The sequence below is a fragment of the Schistocerca serialis genome, chromosome 5, assembly GCF_023864345.2.
Source record: "Schistocerca serialis cubense isolate TAMUIC-IGC-003099 chromosome 5, iqSchSeri2.2, whole genome shotgun sequence".
Classification (NCBI taxonomy): domain Eukaryota; kingdom Metazoa; phylum Arthropoda; class Insecta; order Orthoptera; family Acrididae; genus Schistocerca; species Schistocerca serialis.
The window spans coordinates 830,096,089-830,114,480 of NC_064642.1; the positions used below are offsets into that span (position 1 = coordinate 830,096,089).

Sequence of the window (18,392 nt, forward strand, 5' to 3'; positions counted from 1 at the left end):
AAGCATCAAACAAAAAAACTACAAAGAACGAAACTCGTCTAGCTTGAAGGGGGAAACCAGATGGCACTATGGTTGGCCCGCTAGATGGTGCTGCCATAGGTCAAATGGATATCAACTGTGTTTTTTTAATAGGCACCCCAATTTTTATTGCATATTTGTGTAGTACGTAAAGAAATACGAATGTTTTAGTTGGACCACATTTTTGCTTTGTGATAGATGGCGTGGTATGACGTAACATTCCGCCAGTGCGGACGGTATTTGCTTCGTGATACATTGCCTGTGTTAAAATGGACCGTTTACCAATTGCGGAAAAGGTCGATATCGTGTTGATGTATGGCTATTGTGATAAAATGCCCAACGGGCGTGTGCTATGTATGCTGCTCGGTATCCTGGATGACATCATCCAAGTGTCTGGACCGTTCGCCAGATAGTTACGTTATTTAAGGAAACAGGAAGTGTTCAGCCACATGTGAAATGTCGACCACGACCTGCAACAAATGATGATGCCCAAGTAGGTGTTTTAGGTGCTGTCGCTGCTAATCTGCACATCGGTAGCAGACAAATTGCGCGAGAATGGGGAATCTCAAAAACGTCAGTGTTGAGAATGCTACATCAACATTGATTGCACCCGTACCATATTTCTATGCGTCAGGAATTGTGTTGCGACGACTTTGAACGTCATGTACAGTTCTGCCACTGGGCACAAGAGAAATTATGGGATGATGACGGATTTTTTGCACGTGTTCTATTTAGCGACGAAGCGATAATGTAAACCGGCTTAATATGCACTATTGGGCAACGGAAAATCCACGACGGCTGCGACAAATGGAACATCAGTGACCTTGGCAGGTTAATGTATGGTGCGGCATTATGGGAGGAAGAATAATTGGCCCCCATTTTATCGATGGCAATCTAAATGGTTCAATGTATGCTGATTTCTTACGTAATGTTCTACCGATGTTACTGCAAGATGTTTCACTGCATGACAGAATGGCACTGTACTTCCAACATGATGGATGTCCGACACATAACTCGCGTGCAGTTGAAGCTGTATTGAATAGCATATTTCTTGACAGGTGGATTGGTCGTCAAAGCACCATACAATGGCCCGCGCGTTCACCGGATCTGATGTCCCCGGATTTCTTTCTGTGGGGACAGTTGAAGGATGTTTGCTATCGTGATCCACCGACAACACCTGACAACATGTGTCAGCGCATTGTCAGTGCATGTGCGAACATTACGGAAGGCGAACTACTCGCTTTGTAGAGGAATGTCGCTACACATATTGCCAAATGCATTGAGGTTGACAGACATCATTTTGAGCATTTATTGCATTAATGTGGTATTTACAGGTAATCACGCTTTAACAGCATGCATTCTCAGAAATGATAAGTTCACAAAGGTACATGTATCACATTGGAACAACCGAAATAAAATGTTCAGACGTACCTACGTTCTGTATTTTAATTTAAAAAAACCTATCTGTTACCAACTGTTCGTCTAAAATTGTAAGCCATGTGTTTGTGTCTATTACGGTGCCATCTATCACAAAGTGAAAAAAGTGGTCCAACTAAAACATTTATAATTATTGCTGTGAAGAATTTGGGGCATGAGAAGCTGCACCAGTAATCCACTCAGTCACACAGTGGTGTGTTGCGCACACACGAGACCAATGATGCAATGCAACTCAGATGTCAGATGATGTGTGGTTTGGAAGGCTGTGAAAAAAATAGAAAAGATGGGAAAAAATTGACAGTGAGTAGAACAATGCTTTAGAGAGTAATAACAAAGGAAAATATTACATGGTTGTAGGATGGAAAGGAGCTGTTACGCAAAATCAAAGAGCGGAAATTCCAGATTGGACTATCTATAATTACGAATAGAGTAGATTGCTACTCACTTTTTAAATTCTCTAACCTATTCAGCTGATTAAGGGATCAAATATTTCACACCATGACCCATACACTGCCAGTTTTGTTTCTTGTGACAACAACATCCTCTTTTTTGCATAACTCTGATATTTGTATCAGACAGAGCTCAACCATTACAGCTGGTAGAAGTGTTTGTAACTTTACATAAATGCTTAATTTGAAGTATTGGATAAAAACAGCAGCTGAAAAGTAGAGGAGGAGGAACAGTGGCATTTTTCAAAGTAGTTGTTTTTCTCATAACATAAATATATAGAGTAATTACCATAATTAGTAGTATGAGTAGATTAGCACTAGTTATAAATTTTTGTTAGTACATGTTATTGAAACTGCTAGCAATGACTCCTTCTGCATGTTATAAATTAACTTTAAACAATGGAAAATCCAGGATGGAATGTTAACGTTATTATGAGAAGGAAAGTGCCACTCACCATACAGCGGAGATGCTGAGTCAAAGATAGCCACAGCAAAAAGACTCCTCCAGAACCTCAACAACTTCTCCCCCATTTGCTTCACCTGATCCTACTCAACACAACAAGCCACCTTCCTAGATGTTGACTCCACCTCAAAGATGGCTACATCAGTACCTCTGTCCTTGTCAAACGTACTAACCACCAGCAATACCTCCACATAGACAGCTGCCAACCATTCCATTCCAAGCAGTCCCTTCTGTACAGCCTAGCCACCCATGATCATCGCATGTGCAGTGATGAGCAGTCCCTCTCGAAATATACCATGGGTCTCACTGAAGCCTTAACTGACCGTAATTATCCTCCCAACCTTGTACAAAAGAAAATCTCCCGTGCCTTATCTTTCCAGTCTCCCACCACCTCCCAACGTCCCACCATCCGGCCGCAGAGGAGCATTCCCCTTGTAATTCAGTACTACCCAGGACTGGAGCAGCTGAATTACATTCTCCGCCAGCATTTCGTTGTCCATCCTTACCCAACCCTTGCTCCCAATCCCTTACCTCAAGGCTGATACACCTGTAGACCAAGATGCAAGACCTGTCCCATACATCCTCCCACCACCACCTACTCCAGTCCAGTCACTAACATCACCTAGCCCATCAACGACAGGAATACCTGTGAAACCAGTCATGTGGTCTACAAGCTAATCTGCAACCACTGTGCTGCATTCTATGTGGGCATGACAACCAACAAGCTGTCTGTCCACATGAATGGCCATCGACAAATTGTGGCCAAGAAACAAGTGGACCACCCTCTTGCTTAACACGCTGCCAAATGTGATATCCTTCATTTCAATGACTGCTTCACAGTGTGTGCCATGTGGAATCTTCCCACTGACACCAGCTTTTCTGAATTGCACGGGTGGGAACTTTCCCTGCAATACATTCTACGTTTCTGTAACCCTCCTGGCCTCAATCTTCATTAGTCACTGTCCTCACCCATCCAGCCCCTTCCCTGTCCCTATTTCAGCACTATACAGCCTCATTCCACCACAACCACCCAGTCTACTTATGTCTTTCATTTCTGCTACTTCCCTCCCCCCTCCCCACCTCTCCTCTGCCCTCTGTCTAACATGCAGCACTTAATTGTCCACAATCCCCACCATTCTATCCCTTCACCCCCTCCCCCCCCCCCCCCACCCCACCCCGGCCACCTCCTTACCCCCACCCAGTCTCCACTCCCATTATGCACTGGTGCTGCCGCTCGCAATGTGATTTCAGTTGCCTGAGACTGCAGTGGTGTGTGTGTGTGTGTGTGTGTGTGTGTGTGTGTGTGTGTGTGTTGTTGATGAAGGCCAGTGGCCAAAACCTTTAATTGTTTTTTCACTGAAGTTGAAGTCATATCATTATCTGAATAGTGGCTGTGCAAGAGAAGCCTACAGTAGTGTCTTATTTATTCAGAGATACGAGAAATCAGCAGCTTCATTAGCCTTGTATGGAACAAACTTTTAGCCATCTCATCTAAATAAAATACAAAATAAATTACTATATTGCATGGTTATGAATTTCTGAATATAATGTTCTTCTTGTGAGTATGAATTTGTGCTGCACTTCAGTATGGATGGAGCCAACAGCTGAAGAGCTACATAACTCAGTTTTGGCAACTTAAAAATTCCAGCTGACACCTATTGACTTTTAAGTCCAACACAGATTGTCAGCTCAGTGATGAAGTGACCATTTGTCTTCATCATTTAGTGCCCAGTTGACCAGACTAGCAAATAAACTGAGAATATTGACTGACATATTTTGCCTGCCCACAGACTGGCAAAAATTAGCAAGCACTTTCGTTCAGATGCATATTTGGCCATGTGTCAAATACTTAGCACTTGTTTTATTACTGCTGAAGAGTTACATAAAATGAAGTTCGCCATACACAGAACTTGATAGCTAATATAGTTGCACTTTGAAGTGGTTTTCCTCCTAATGAAATACAGCCATTTCTGAGTTGACAATTCAGCATTTCATTTTGAAAAACCAAGCACAATATCTTAAAACTTTGAAAGAAAATTAAAATTTTGCAGAAAGCTACTCAATTGTTGCTCATATTTCTGTGTGATGTTTTCATAGGGTAAGCAGTCAAGCTACTGTACACCTCATTGTAATTTGTGTGTCCGAAAATACTCAAATGCTGTAAATAATAATAATAATAATAATAATAAAACATTTTGTGTATTGTGGGTACAGCATAACAGCTGTTCAATATTTTTGTGACAGTTTGGAGAACTTCTCAAAACTGAAGGTGATGTAGTTACAGAAAATTTTGTACTGTAGTGATGAATCTGCTGCCCTGTACAAACAATTTAAAAGTCGTATATATTTGTGTTACATCACCATGATTTAGATATAAAGACTGAACTGTATTTCTTTACAGCCAGCCATGGTAAGTCTGTATGTGACAGGTTTTGAGCAACTGTCAAATGATAGGCTGTGAAGGTTAGCTTGCAGCGCTTTAAAGAAACCAAAATTTTAATACAGTGTAATTCACTCACATTTCTCCACCAAAATTCTACAACAATCAAATTCACACTTGTTTAAAATACTCTGATAGGATCAGCTAAAATGGGGCAAGCAGAAAAGTTTTCTTCCGTATCTAGCAGTTACTAGAACAAGAGAAAATTGCGAGTGCATTCCAATTGATTTGCAAAGGATTCCAGAAAAACAACAATCTGGAGACTTGATGTCATATGTTGCCACAGCATTGAATTCAGTAGGAAATACCTAAATTGGAAGATTCAGCTTTCCAGTTTGGCCAGTATGTTCTCTACATTTACAACTGGTGGCTAGAATGGTAACGTTTGTGAAATTTCATTCAAAGAACATTATGTTCTGTTTATTTTTGTGGATCTTTGTAATCCTTCATGTATGTGTTACTCTCCTCTCAGGGGGGCTACTTGGCTCTCAAAGAAAAGCAGCTAGTTCCTGATTCATCCCCTCTGAGGTACCATTACACTTTCCAAGATGTTTCATTCAAACGTTTGGTGCAAAATTTCTACTGTTGTGACATTGATAAGTGGTAACTTCGTAGACTAAATTCCAGATTGACGCTCATTAGGCAATCCACTTGAAGTGTGGTAATGTTGGCTAAGCAGGCCACTGTGAAGCCTGGGAATCTCTTCAAGGAAATTGCGGTAAGCCAAGGAACCTTGAAAAAGTGCCCCACATGTGGCCGGTTTCGCCCTTTGGTGATGGGGATATCATTTCCTTTAAAGTGATAGGCACAAAAGCCACAATGAACCAACACTATTTAACCCATTAGCTTCCAGTTTAGTTTTTATTAACATATATTCATAATTTTTGGAAAACTATCCTGGAAATGCAATTTATGGAAATACGAGGAAATTTTGTTCATTTAGGGCCTAAATGTGAAATTTTGGGCCGTCTTCATTTGAGAACACTTGAGTGCTTGGCTGTTGTTTTATCCTCACACTGCATATTGGAAAAATGACAAAGGATAAGGAAATAATAAACTCATAACATCCCAGAATTATTATTTATTTTACAATAACTCAAATTCACAGAAGCTTTAACCCAAAACCTTTCCAGAACCAAAATTTAGTGAACACCTAATATGATATTTGGGAAAGCATTACATACAGAGTGTAACATTACACTTCCCACAATGTGTTCTAGGCTTTCCTTTACAGTTCTCAAATTGGTATCTTATGTGCATTTCTCATTTCTGGATGACACACAGTTCCTACTCGTATTGTATGTCTGGTACATGAGTTCTGAGAGATGAGTTTTGTTGGTCTTCCCTTAGTTGACCTCATTTCAAGACCTTTCTTCAGGTATATTCTTGCAGCCTGTTTTGTGATCTACAATCCTTGTAAAAACGCACCAGTACCACATTTTACCATTAACTGCAATTGTATGTTTGTCTATTAGCCAATCATGAAGACTGATGCCTCCAATGAAATTCTTGTATGTGTTCAGTGCACGTGGTTGTGGAACACTAAGCTTTTCTTTCATGGTGAATTCCAAGGTTGGACTTCAACAGTAGGGAGCAGGGTGTCAAAGTTGGTTGCTAGTGAAACACACGTTAGCATTCAATTTTGTTACCAAAATTTCCTTCTCGCTATCAAATCTGATCTCAGAATATCACAACCCTTGTTTTTCTATTACTTTGTCTAGTGATAGGGGCATTTCCTTGTTCTGTTTTCTCATATGGTTCCACATGCACGGAATCCTAGCTCCTTTAGTTGGATGAGCAGATTGCGACTAGTAAAGTAATTGCAAAATATACATTATGACTGTTCGGTTTGTCAATAATGGACAACATTTTCAAAAAACTTTGGAATCCAGTTGCAGATCCTCATTGTCATCCATCTGATCGTTCCCACAGTATAGTAAGAAGTTGTTGTGGTAACCATCTGTACCACAAAAGGCCCATAGTTTGTATCCAAAGTGCATGGGCTTAAGGCTGATAAACTGCTATATAAAGTGATGTCCATATTATCTCTCAATCATCTCATCAGTTGCTACATTTTCCTGAAAGACTCTCCATCTTTGATAACTCTGAACCAGAGCCTCTCTCTGCTGATGGTTTCATTTTGAAAGATTTTGTTTTTATTGGCCTATTCATTCTTATTGAAACATAATACAGATTACAGTTAAGATACCTCTTACAACTCATTGCATCTGTCACTATTTGAATACCAAGATGATCATCCTCAGACCAATTATCTCTTTTCACTGGATAATTTGTGATAGCCAGTGAAGATCAGGGACCCAACAAATACAAAATCCCCAAACCACCTTCCCTACCCTCTGGCTCCTACCCTTGTAACCGCCCCCGGTGTAAAACCTGTCCCATGCACCTCTCAATACCACCTACTCCAGTCCCGTAACCCGGAAGGTGTACACGATCAAAGGCAGAGCCACGTGTGAAAGCACCCACGTGATTTACCAACTGACCTGCCTACACTGTGAAGCTTTCTATGTGGGAATGACCAGTAACTAACTGTCCATTCGCATGAACGGACACAAGCAGACAGTGTTTGTTGGTAATGAGGATCACCCTGTGGCTAAACATGCCTTGGTGCACGGCCAGCACATCTTGGCACAGTGTTACACCGTCCGGGTTATCTGGATACTTCCCACTAACACCAACCTATCAGAACTCCGGAGATGGGAACTTGCCCTTCAATATAACTTCTCTTCCCATTACCCACCAGGCCTCAACCTCCGCTAGTTTCAAGTTGCCGCTGCTCATACCTCACCTGTCATTCAACAACACCTTTGCCTCTGTACTTCCACCTCGACTGACATCTCTGCCCAAACTCTTTGCCTTTACACATGTCTGCTTGTGTCTGTATATGTGCGGATGGATGTGTGTGTGTGTGTGTGTGTGTGTGTGTGTGTGTGTGTGTGTGCGCGCAAGTGTATACCTGTCCCTTTTTCCCCCTAAGGTAAGTCTTTCCGCTCCCGGGATTGTAATGACTCCTTACCCTCTCCCTTAAAACCCACATCCTTTTGTCTTTCCCTCTCCTTCCCTCTTTCCTGATGAAGCAACTGTGGGTTGCGAAAGCTTGAATTTTGTGTCTGTGTTTGTGTTTGTTAGTGTCTCTATCAACATACCAACACTTTCGTTTGGTAAGTTACATCATCTTTGTTTTTAGATATATTTTTCCCACGTGGAATGTTTCCCTCTATTATTTTATGTCATTTACATAGGTATTTCCTAATGGGTCACCTTAAATATCTTGTTATCGATCCTCTCATCTACTTATGGAGGTAGAGTTTCCATATCTGCTGCTTCTATTGCTTCAGAAGATAGGTATTCTATTACCTCTTCAACAGTTTTAAAATTTCGGCGAGCCATTATAAATAAATCTGAAAAGTTTGGAAAATGTAACATTTACCACGGAAGTGCAAGAGGGCAGCATGTTTTCACACACTTGAACGCAAAATGCAGTAAAGTGTTTTGGCCTTCACTAGTACCAAACACTATTACAGTATTACATTATGCAGCAGCCAGAAAATGACAATCGCTGTACCTTAGACGCAGCCACACCAATAAAAATAGAAATAACCACCATGCTCTGCAAAAACACCCAACTCTTCTTAACAGTCTTGAACTGAATAACTGTAACAGAGAAATAACAACAGTGACCATTGTTGGTTTGAAGTAGCACACATTGTCATAGTAATGGAAAAACTGACTCCCCAGCCAAAGACAGTGTGCGGTGATGGGTTAATGATTGAAGAGAACTTTAGGATCAGCACCTAATCCATGCTTATAAAGGACTTGGACGAGCTTATAAAATATTTAAGGTATAGTGTATAAAAGTGTACTTTTCCATGTTGCTTAAAAATTTCAGTGTTTGTTCAGCAAGGAACAAGAGGATTTCTCTTGCCATCAAAGTGTATTTTACAATTGTGAAACAGCAATATGCCAAATAATTAACAGCTGCATTTCTTCAGCTATGAAATTTTGCATGAAAATACATATTAACTTGGGCGCACATAAAAAATTATAGGATCTTCTAGAGTAAAACTTGTTCTTTGTAATTAATGCTGAACAAACTTCATGGAAGTGAGCTTTCCAAAATATAAGAGTTCAAAGTTATCACCTCTGAATAAATTTTCAAGTGCCAAGATTGCTAAAATCAGCGTTCTGCAGACAAAAACCCTTTCCCTATTTCTGAAAAGTTACATTGTGTTCCTAGTTGTACTATGAGTGAGTGCTGAATTCAAACTTGTTTGTTGTTTTTTTCTGTCCGTGATAGTTATGAGAAATCTCAATTTTATTTTTTTCTGTATGTTTTTTATGTAGTGCAGTTCACATTAGCTGAAACTTGACAGACAAATCAGCTTTTTTATGATATTATTAAGTTCATCACTTTAAGGTAGGTTGGAATCTGACATATAACATAGCACTCTTAGTATATTTGCTTTGTACCATTTATTTCACATGAGCAGTTACAGAAAAGTGACAAATAATGAGTCACCATATAGCAATGCACGTCACTTTTTTCTGTTCTGTTAATAATTGTTCTTCTCTTGAATGATATTCCAGCAGTAATCTACTAACAAAAAAGATGCCCACTTCCCTTCATAATGCTGGTCTATAGTAGAAATGACTTTATAGAATCTTTCTCCATGTTCATATGACATGTCACTACAACTCTCTGTGAAATAGTCCAGATGGGAGTCAATCCATCACGTACCTTCAGATACATATTGCGCCACAGATCTTGATGTGCCCTGATCATGTCATTCACCATTGCTGTGTTGTTGGTAGCTTATCTCCTTCCAAGGAAGTTTTCTAGTACCATCTTGAAAGTCTCTCTCTCTCTCTCTCTCTCTCTCTCTCTCTCTCTCCATCTACGTCTACATCCATACTCCGCAAGCCACCTGACGATGTGTGGCGGAGGGTACCTTGAGTACCTCTATCAATTCTCCCCTCTATTCCAGTCTCGTATTGTCCGTGGAAAGAAAGATTGTCAGTATGCCTTTGTGTGGGCTCTAATCTCTCTGATTTTATCCTCACGGTCTCTTCGCGAGATATACGTAGGAGGGAGCAATATACTGCTTGACTCTTCGGTGAAGGTATGTTCTCGAAACTTTAACAAAAGCCCGTACCGAGCTACTGAGCGTCTCTCCTGCAGAGTCTTCCACTGGAGTTTATCTATCATCTCCGTAACGCTTTCGCGATTACTAAATGATCCTGTAAAGAAGCGCGCTGCTCTCTGTTGGATCTTCTCTCTCTCTTCTATCATCCCTATCTGGCACAGATCCCCCGCCGCTGAGCAGTATTCAAGCAGTGGGCGAACAAGTGTACTGTAACCTACTTCCTTTGTTTTCGGATTGCATTTCCTTAGGATTCTTCCAATGAATCTCAGTCTGGCATCTGCTTTACCGATGTTCACCTTTATATGATCATTCCATTTTAAATGACTCCTAATGCCTACTCCCAGATCATTTATGGAATTAACTGCTTCCAGTTGCTGACCTGCTATATTGTAGCTAAATGATCTTTCTTTCTGTGTATTCGCAGCACATTACACTTGTCTACATTGAGATTCAATTGCCATTTCCTGCACCATGCGTCAATTCGTTGCAGGTTCTCCTGCATTTCAGTACAATTTTCCATTGTTACAACCTCTCGATATACTACAGCATCATCCGCAAAAAGCCTCAGTGAACATCCGATGTTATCCACAAGGTCATTTATATACATTATGAATAGCAACAGTCCTACGACACTCCCCTGCGGCACACCTGAAATCACTCTTACTTCGGAACACTTCTCTCCATTGACAATGACATGCTCTCTCTCTCTCTCTCTCTCTCTCTCTCTCTCTCTCTCTCTCTCTCTCTCTCTCCCTCCCTCCCCTGCTGAACATGCTTCAAAATTTGCATATTTCTGCAGCTCCTTGATTTGTGGGCCCACAAATACAGCTTCCTTTATTCTTGCAGCTGAAAGAGGGGTGAATGTGTAAGCTAGATATGCAAATCCACTGCCTGTTGGATCCATGGTCCTTTCAGATCGTTTCATTAGATCAAGTGTGGTGTGAAGTGATGAAAGTAGTATATCTTCAGGATCTACCAGACTTTCACTTTGCACATTCTTTTCGCCCACTTACAACTTCCGCTTAGGACATTTCCTTTTCACATAGTGAGAATGTGTGTCATGACCATTTATAATTCTCTTTAGTCAAGGAGGTTGTAAGAAACTGGAACAGAGGGCATTTTATTTCTATTGTGGAGCAAAACCCCCATTAGACCAGTTTTCAATACATCTCTGAAATGTCTCCACACCTGTGAACAGTAGGTGAAGTTCAGCCAGCACCTTCATTAGGCCAGCAACGTCATTGCAAAGCATCAGTGCTTTTTCGGTTACGAAACAAGAAATAAAGCACGTTTTCTGTGTCTAATCTCACTGATTTTAGTACTTTGCTAGAGTAGATTATACACACATACTCTCAAACCAAGCAGGTGCACCTTTTGTGTACTTAGTTGGAGATCACACACTAAATCATTTAAATCTGCTTGTGTTAGTAAAAGTGGCAATGTCTCACTTTTGCAGTGATATAGAGGATATCTGTTGCAGTACACGCAATTTCTTCAGCACTGCTTACGTCATCGCAACTCTGAATTTGATCTGGAGCCATTGAAGGTACTGGAAGGCTGTCAAAATGCTACACTGTCATTTCCACTGAAGGTAGATCTGGATAAACAATGTGCGTCTTCGATTTTTTGTTAGGAAAGCCCTGATTTTTTGTTAGATAGAAATAACAGTGAGTAACTTGGTCCTTTGGCTCCCTCCCTACCGTGGACACAGCAAACATCGCCATGTTTTCTTCACCTTTCCACTGTCGAATTAGTTTGCCGTAGCATTTAGCACTACAGAAATGTGATGTCCATTCCTTATCTTGGTGTCCTGCCTCTATTCCAAAGTAATGTTTATTTCTTTATGACTGCTGAAATTTTCTTCCTATTTCTGACATAGATGGACTTCCCACAGATGTTAACAGTAGTTGTCTGGCTTATATTGATATTTCCAAAGACATGGCATCTTCTGAAAATTTAAAAATACCTTTTTAATACTACACCTGTATTATTTTAGTATTAGATAACTAGAGCAACACTGGTGTGTAAAAACAACCAAAGTAAATCAGTTTAAATACAGAATGTTGTAAGTTCAACTGTGCTCGGAAATATGGTGGATCAGTTACTTTTCAGCCAATACACACACTTGTTAAGAATGACACTAATTATGGTCAACACCACCATAGTAACATCGCTGCACCTGCCCCTAAGATACGTGAAGCTTTACAGCTTTCTCTGCAATCAGGTGATGCCCTCTTAGCTTATGAGCGACTGCAGGTGTCTTCACTACAGATGTTTGGCAGGGAGTGATCAGCTGACGTCTGCCTTGCTTCCCACCTGTTGTCGAACAAGAAATTGTCACTACTGTTTCCGGCAACATGCATATTTCTCGCTATAACGTCCCTGTGCTTGCCACAAACTGTAAATATGTACACATTACAAAAAAAGTATCCCTGACGATGAAATTATGTTTCCAGATTGAATTTCCCATGATCAGTTTGTTTAGAATTGTGCATTTTGATATCAGAAGTACAACCCTTGTTTAACAATGTCATTTATTCATAAAGCTGATCAGTTTCAGCAGTTCTCTGTTGCCATCTTCGGATCTGCAAAAGATGTGACCGAATATGCAAGGATACAGCAACTGACATAACAACACACACAATTATATCCAAGATTTGCAATGCATGGAATAGCAACATGCTTATGCTTACATCATTACACCACCTTCTCCTTCAGTACAATAAATTGAGCTATACAGTGTGTGTCCATGTTGGTATCATGAGCTATATTAGAATACAGCATGTAAGTTTTTAAAAAAAATAACAGTTGTGCACATACATGTTGTTGTGCCAATTGCAGTGCTCGCATTCATCACCACTTTACAATTAAGACATCCCAGCATTGTTAGTGATATGTAAGTACGTCACATGGCACAGTTTAATACAAATTGATATTATCATTTCACCTCAGATTAAGGCATTGATCTACTATTCCATATAATTACATATGTCAATTCATATAAGTCAGTTGCCGGCCGAAGTGGCCGTGCGGTTAAAGGCGCTGCAGTCTGGACCCGCAAGACCGCTACGGTCGCAGGTTCGAATCCTGCCTCGGGCATGGATGTGTGTGATGTCCTTAGGTTAGTTAGGTTTAACTAGTTCTAAGTTCTAGGGGACTAATGACCTCAGCAGTTGAGTCCCATAGTGCTCAGAGCCATTTGAACCAATTAAAACGTTATGCTTCATGTGGCAGTTTTACTGCATGAACAGCGAAGATGTACTACGCGATAAACTTTTTTTTTCCTTTCATCATTTTGTGAGGGTCATTAGCGAGAAGTACTTTGTAAAAGTTTGCAGTTTATTGCAATTGCGTAAGAACTCTCATTCTCAAACACGGAGTGCCTTTAAAATCATGTGCAACATTCATAAAACATAATTTATACATACTTTTTATATTATCATAGAAAATTTTTAAAAAACATTTTATAAAAATTCTTAATAATTGTGTAATGATGTAAACATTGAGATGTTGCTATGTCTCATTTTCAAATCTTGGATATAATCATGTGTGCTGTATCCTAGCATTTCTTCTAGCCCACTTCTGCAGTTTCCAAGATGGTGACAGAGCATTGTTGAAACTGGTTATCTATATGAATAAATTATTTTAGCAATCTTTACAGTTGAAAATTTGTTCAGTGTTCATAATACTGCAGATCGCCCTGACACAGTTGATGGCAGAAGTGTATAGGTTCAAAGTTGCCTAAATATCAAGGAACAATATTATGAAAAGGAAAGTTGCTGCTCACCATATAGCAGAGATGCTGAGTCACAGATAGGCACAATTACAGCAATTTTCCATTGTTTAAATATCAAGGAAGAATTTTCTGGAGTAAACTTTGCCTCCAGTTATCCCAAGAACAATCCACTCTTGAAAGCTAAATTTTACGTATTCTGCAGAGAAACTAATAGAAAGTAAAAACCCAAAAAGACAGCTTTCTGTGACATTTGCTTCAAGAAATAATTGTACCTGAACTTTGAATTTTTTGTTTCAGTGAAATTTCTTAAGTGAATACTATACCAAAACTTAAAACTGTACCATCCAAAGTATTGTACTAATACATTAACTCTTAATAATGGAGTTCAACTATTCAGTGAAAGTCATCACCTAAAAAAATGATGAAAACTGTTGCATTACCATTGCAAAATTTTAGCAGCCCTGTATTAAAATGCTTCGAAAGCTCGAGTATTAAATATTGAGCTCCAAGAATTTGTGGAATTATTTATAACATGTAAAGGCATCTTCTTAATGCCAATTTTGAACAGAATTGTAGATGATGGGGGGGGGGGGGGGGGGGGGGGGTGTTTTCCAAATTTGGACTACTCGACATGGAAAAACCATATGTAAATTTAGATGTCAAAAGTATGGAGAAACTGCCTACAAGTTGAATGGTAGTAAATACCCTGTACAGTCCAATTTTTCTACTCACTGCACTCTCCCCAAGTCTTATTTATGGCACAATGATGGAAACATGTCAGACATCATCCAGCATCGGAGCTGTAACAGAAAATCGTGATGTCAGACATAGTCCAACAGTGGATCCGAAAGGTTTAATAAATTTCTACGGAGTTCCTTCAGCGCTTTGGAGAGTTTGGTTCAAAATTTATAGATCATTTTCAGAGGACCCAGTGTGTGTCCACCTGTATTAACAATACAGGTCAGATGAGTATTCTCTGAACTTCATCAAAAAATTTCTGCCCCTCTGAGTGAAGTAATTATCCCTACAATCAATTTTATAGATGTCCATTTCTGAAAATTTCCTCACTTTGCTTCCTATATTACCTTGTACAAGTCCACTCACCTCTATGTTGTATGAAACTGCACTTTAACTTTTGCATCTGTAAAACTTCTAACAGTGCACTCACATTTTGGACCATTGTGTATTAGAGAAATAGGTTTGTCATTATTCAGAAGTTCTTTCAATGCCTTGCAGTTCCCCCCTTTTCTTTTCTGTTTTAAGCAACCTGCAGAAATATATGTAATTCCCATTCTGAAGCACTTTAATTTAGATATAGTTTGATACACCTATGGATCAAGGATCTAAATAGGTTTTTTATGTTCTTTTGTGTGTCGGTGCATGTTGGTTTAAGATGGCTGTCAGTCATAAGCTTGTTATTGCTGCATTGAATAGTAAGATCCAAAAACTTAATGCTCATTTCTTTTTCAAATTCCACCATATATTTAACTTTTGGGTGAACCCCATTAAGTTTTTTTAACAACTTCGTTAATGTTATATCCCATCCCCCTCCCCCTTGAGTCTGTTTTAACTGTTACCTCCATTCTTCAGACTAACTGATATGAGAATCACCCCTTACACTGTGCCACAAGATATCCAGGACCAGAGCTTGTGATTTCAGTTACACTATTCAGTACACCAATGCAGTCTGAGCTGGGAATAGGTAGCAGACATGTCACTGGTTCCCATCATGTAGTGCAACATTGTCCACATTTGTGAAATATTTGTGGTGGAAATGTGAATACTTGGAATGGTAGCCACGTATGAACCTACATTGTGGGAGGGGATGGTGTGTTCTTTCTGTTGCAACTGGCTATGGCTAATTGTGTGTCAATTACAGATCCAAAGTTATGGGAATTTGATCCAGAATTCCCCCTCCCCCTCACTGTGCCCCCCCCCCTGCTCCCACTCTCGCCCCCGCCCCTGTCCAACCTCTGGCACTACTATACATATGCATAAAATGCTAAGTTTCAATGTAATCGAGAATTTGTGAACCCCCTCTGAATGGCATTGCAAAAGTTTGGAGGTAGACAGGGGCTTATCACTTCCAATATGACAGTGCCTGGTAGACTGCTGTATGTGGTGCTTAAAGAGACCTTTGGCTAGGTGACAGCTTCAGTTGTGGGATCACACATTGTGCCGCTCCTGTTGCATTTGCAGTGGTGGTGATACTTTGACTGACCTCAACCCATCCAGTTGCTGCTCTACTAAAGTCATAATGAATCAGATGACACCCTCTACCTGCCCTTCAGTGTTTTTATTAACTGTATGGAGCAGTGTCACTCTTGAATTGAGTGTCTCCATGTCCAACAAAGTGCTGAGGGCACACCCTTTAGACTGGCTGTGAGAGATTGTCCCAGACCTGTGAGCTGTGAGCTCCTGTAGCAGTGGTGTGTGTACTCTTGAAAACAGCTGCTTTTCAGTGCATTTCATCAGTAACTCCCCATATAAACACTACTGTGCAAATGAGGCACGTAGAAATCTCACTGTTCTCTAGCAGTAGTCATTTCTTTCTTCCTTTCAGCCTATGGCACTTCACAAAGTGGCTCTTTTTGTGCATTTGTTTCTGGTATGTCTTCTTGCTGTTTGCATTTTGTCAGGCCTGCATGTACTGTCACATTAATCCAACCCCCTTTTGCCGGTATGGCAGATTAAAATAGTGTCCAGGGCTAGGACTTTGCCTTTCGTGGGCAAGTGCTCTACTGCCAGAGTTATCCGAGCTTGTCACTTGACTTACCCTGACAGCTTTAATTCCACCAATACCTCATCTCCTACCTTCTAAGTTTCATACAAGTTCTGCATAACTTACCTGTGAAAGGCAAAGGTTCTGTGTTTGAGTCGCATACTGGCAGACAGTTTTTATCTGCCGAGAAGTTTCACATCAGCACACTGTCAGTTGCAGAGTGAAAAATTCATTCTGGCAATGTCGCCCAGGCTGTAGCTAAGCCGTGTCTCTGAAGAATGCTTCTTTTCAGGAGCACTAGTTCCACAAGCTACACAAGGGAATTTTTGTGGGGTTTGGAATTAGGAGATGAGGTGCTGGTGACAGTAAGTGTGTGTGGGAAAGGGTTGGGAGTCGTGTTAGAGTAGCTCAGATGGCAGACCACTTGGCAAAGGTCCTGCATTCGAGTCCCAGCCCGGCACACAGTTTTAATCTGCCAGGAAGTTTTGTGTGGGTGTACCCTTTGTATCGATGTGAAAAATTCACTGGAAGCACTTACATGCTATGTAAACAACAGAAAGTTGTTTGTATATGGTAGGAAAGTTCACTTTTTTTTCAGAAATGTGTCCTGTCAGTGCTGTTCTCCATTTTTTAGGAAGAGAATTCTGTTTGCAGGTCCATAGCTGTTAAAGCATTTGTTTTGGAAAGGGAAGTTCCAGAGCGCATGAGAATGGGGCTGCAACCCCAAATCTAGTCTTGAAAAAATTAAATGTAAATAAAGTAAAACAAAGTGTATCTGTGAACCTCTGTTTCCAAACAGAAGTCTCGGTGATTGACCTGTCAAGTGTTACCAATTATTTTAATTCCTAGGGTGCTTATCTAGAATCATTTTCATTCCTATATCTGGCCTCATTGCAGGTGAAACGTGTGCTTCCATCTTGGTTGGCTAATCCTTCAGTTGTTTCTGTTAACTTGAAAGAACTTCACACAACAGTCGATGATATTGGCGGATTGGATGAGGATATTGTTGCCGAGATGAAAGAAAATCATATTACACACCTATTTCCTGGTTGGTACTAATGTTTGTACACATTTAGTTGAGTGTAATTTTATGTACACGCATACATATTAAGAATTATTATAAATTATGAATATATAAATTGTGGTTACTTATTTCACTAACATAAAAAATTAATACTTTTCAGTTCAAGCACAGGTTATTCCATGGCTGCTTTCATCTGCCAACAAGCCTTCAATGTACTGGCCCAGCGACATATGCGTGTCAGCCCCGACAGGGAGTGGGAAGACACTGGCATTTGTTCTTCCCATTGTGCAGGTGAGTAGGTATACAGATATATACTTCTGAGTTTCTACATTTCTCCATAGTTTTCCCTTGTATAAAAAAAATTACTACTATTTTTGGATCCAGCATTTTCATTTTATATAAAAAATTAATACCATACTGGGAGCAGCATTAGTGGCCGCTGGAGGAGTAAATTAGAAGAATATTTCTTGAGCCTTTTGTACAAGGCCACCCGCCCGTCCCCCTCCACTACTTACTTTCTTGTGCTGGTCCTCAGTGCTCAGTGGACCATGAGCCACACTGACACTGCTGCATCCTACCAATTCTGTAGCGGTGTTGATGAGTAGGCAAAGAAATCTGAAGAGAGTAACAGTCATTTTTTGCATTTTCGAAATAATTTTAATGAAGGTTATGACAAAATGTATCATTAATGTACATATTTCTATTTTTTATTTCAGTTTAACTTGAGAAGCATAAATATTTAAACTTTCATCAGTTCTGTTTATCTGTTTTAACTTCAGTACAATGCATAAAATATCGGTTCTCTGCTTCCCGTTGTTAATATCTACTGAGATGTCAATACAGGCAGTGTTCACCCTGCAACATCTTGGGCATGAGTTTATAAATTGTTAGAAAGAGAGAAGGAATAGGTTTAACAAGTCCAGTGTAAAAGAAGGAAC

The 18,392-nt window shown here is 40.0% G+C and overlaps 1 protein-coding gene across 1 annotated transcript in view; it reads left to right on the forward strand.

Annotated features, from left to right (window-relative positions):
* LOC126481507 (ATP-dependent RNA helicase DDX51) overlaps positions 1 to 18,392 on the forward strand; it is a 155,805-nt gene that overhangs the window by 26,622 nt on the left and 110,791 nt on the right. Inside the window, exons 3-4 of the mRNA XM_050105303.1 lie at positions 17,328 to 17,478; positions 17,615 to 17,745. Of these exons, the coding sequence (XP_049961260.1) occupies positions 17,328 to 17,478; positions 17,615 to 17,745 (282 nt within the window). The remainder of the gene's footprint in view (positions 1 to 17,327; positions 17,479 to 17,614; positions 17,746 to 18,392) is intronic.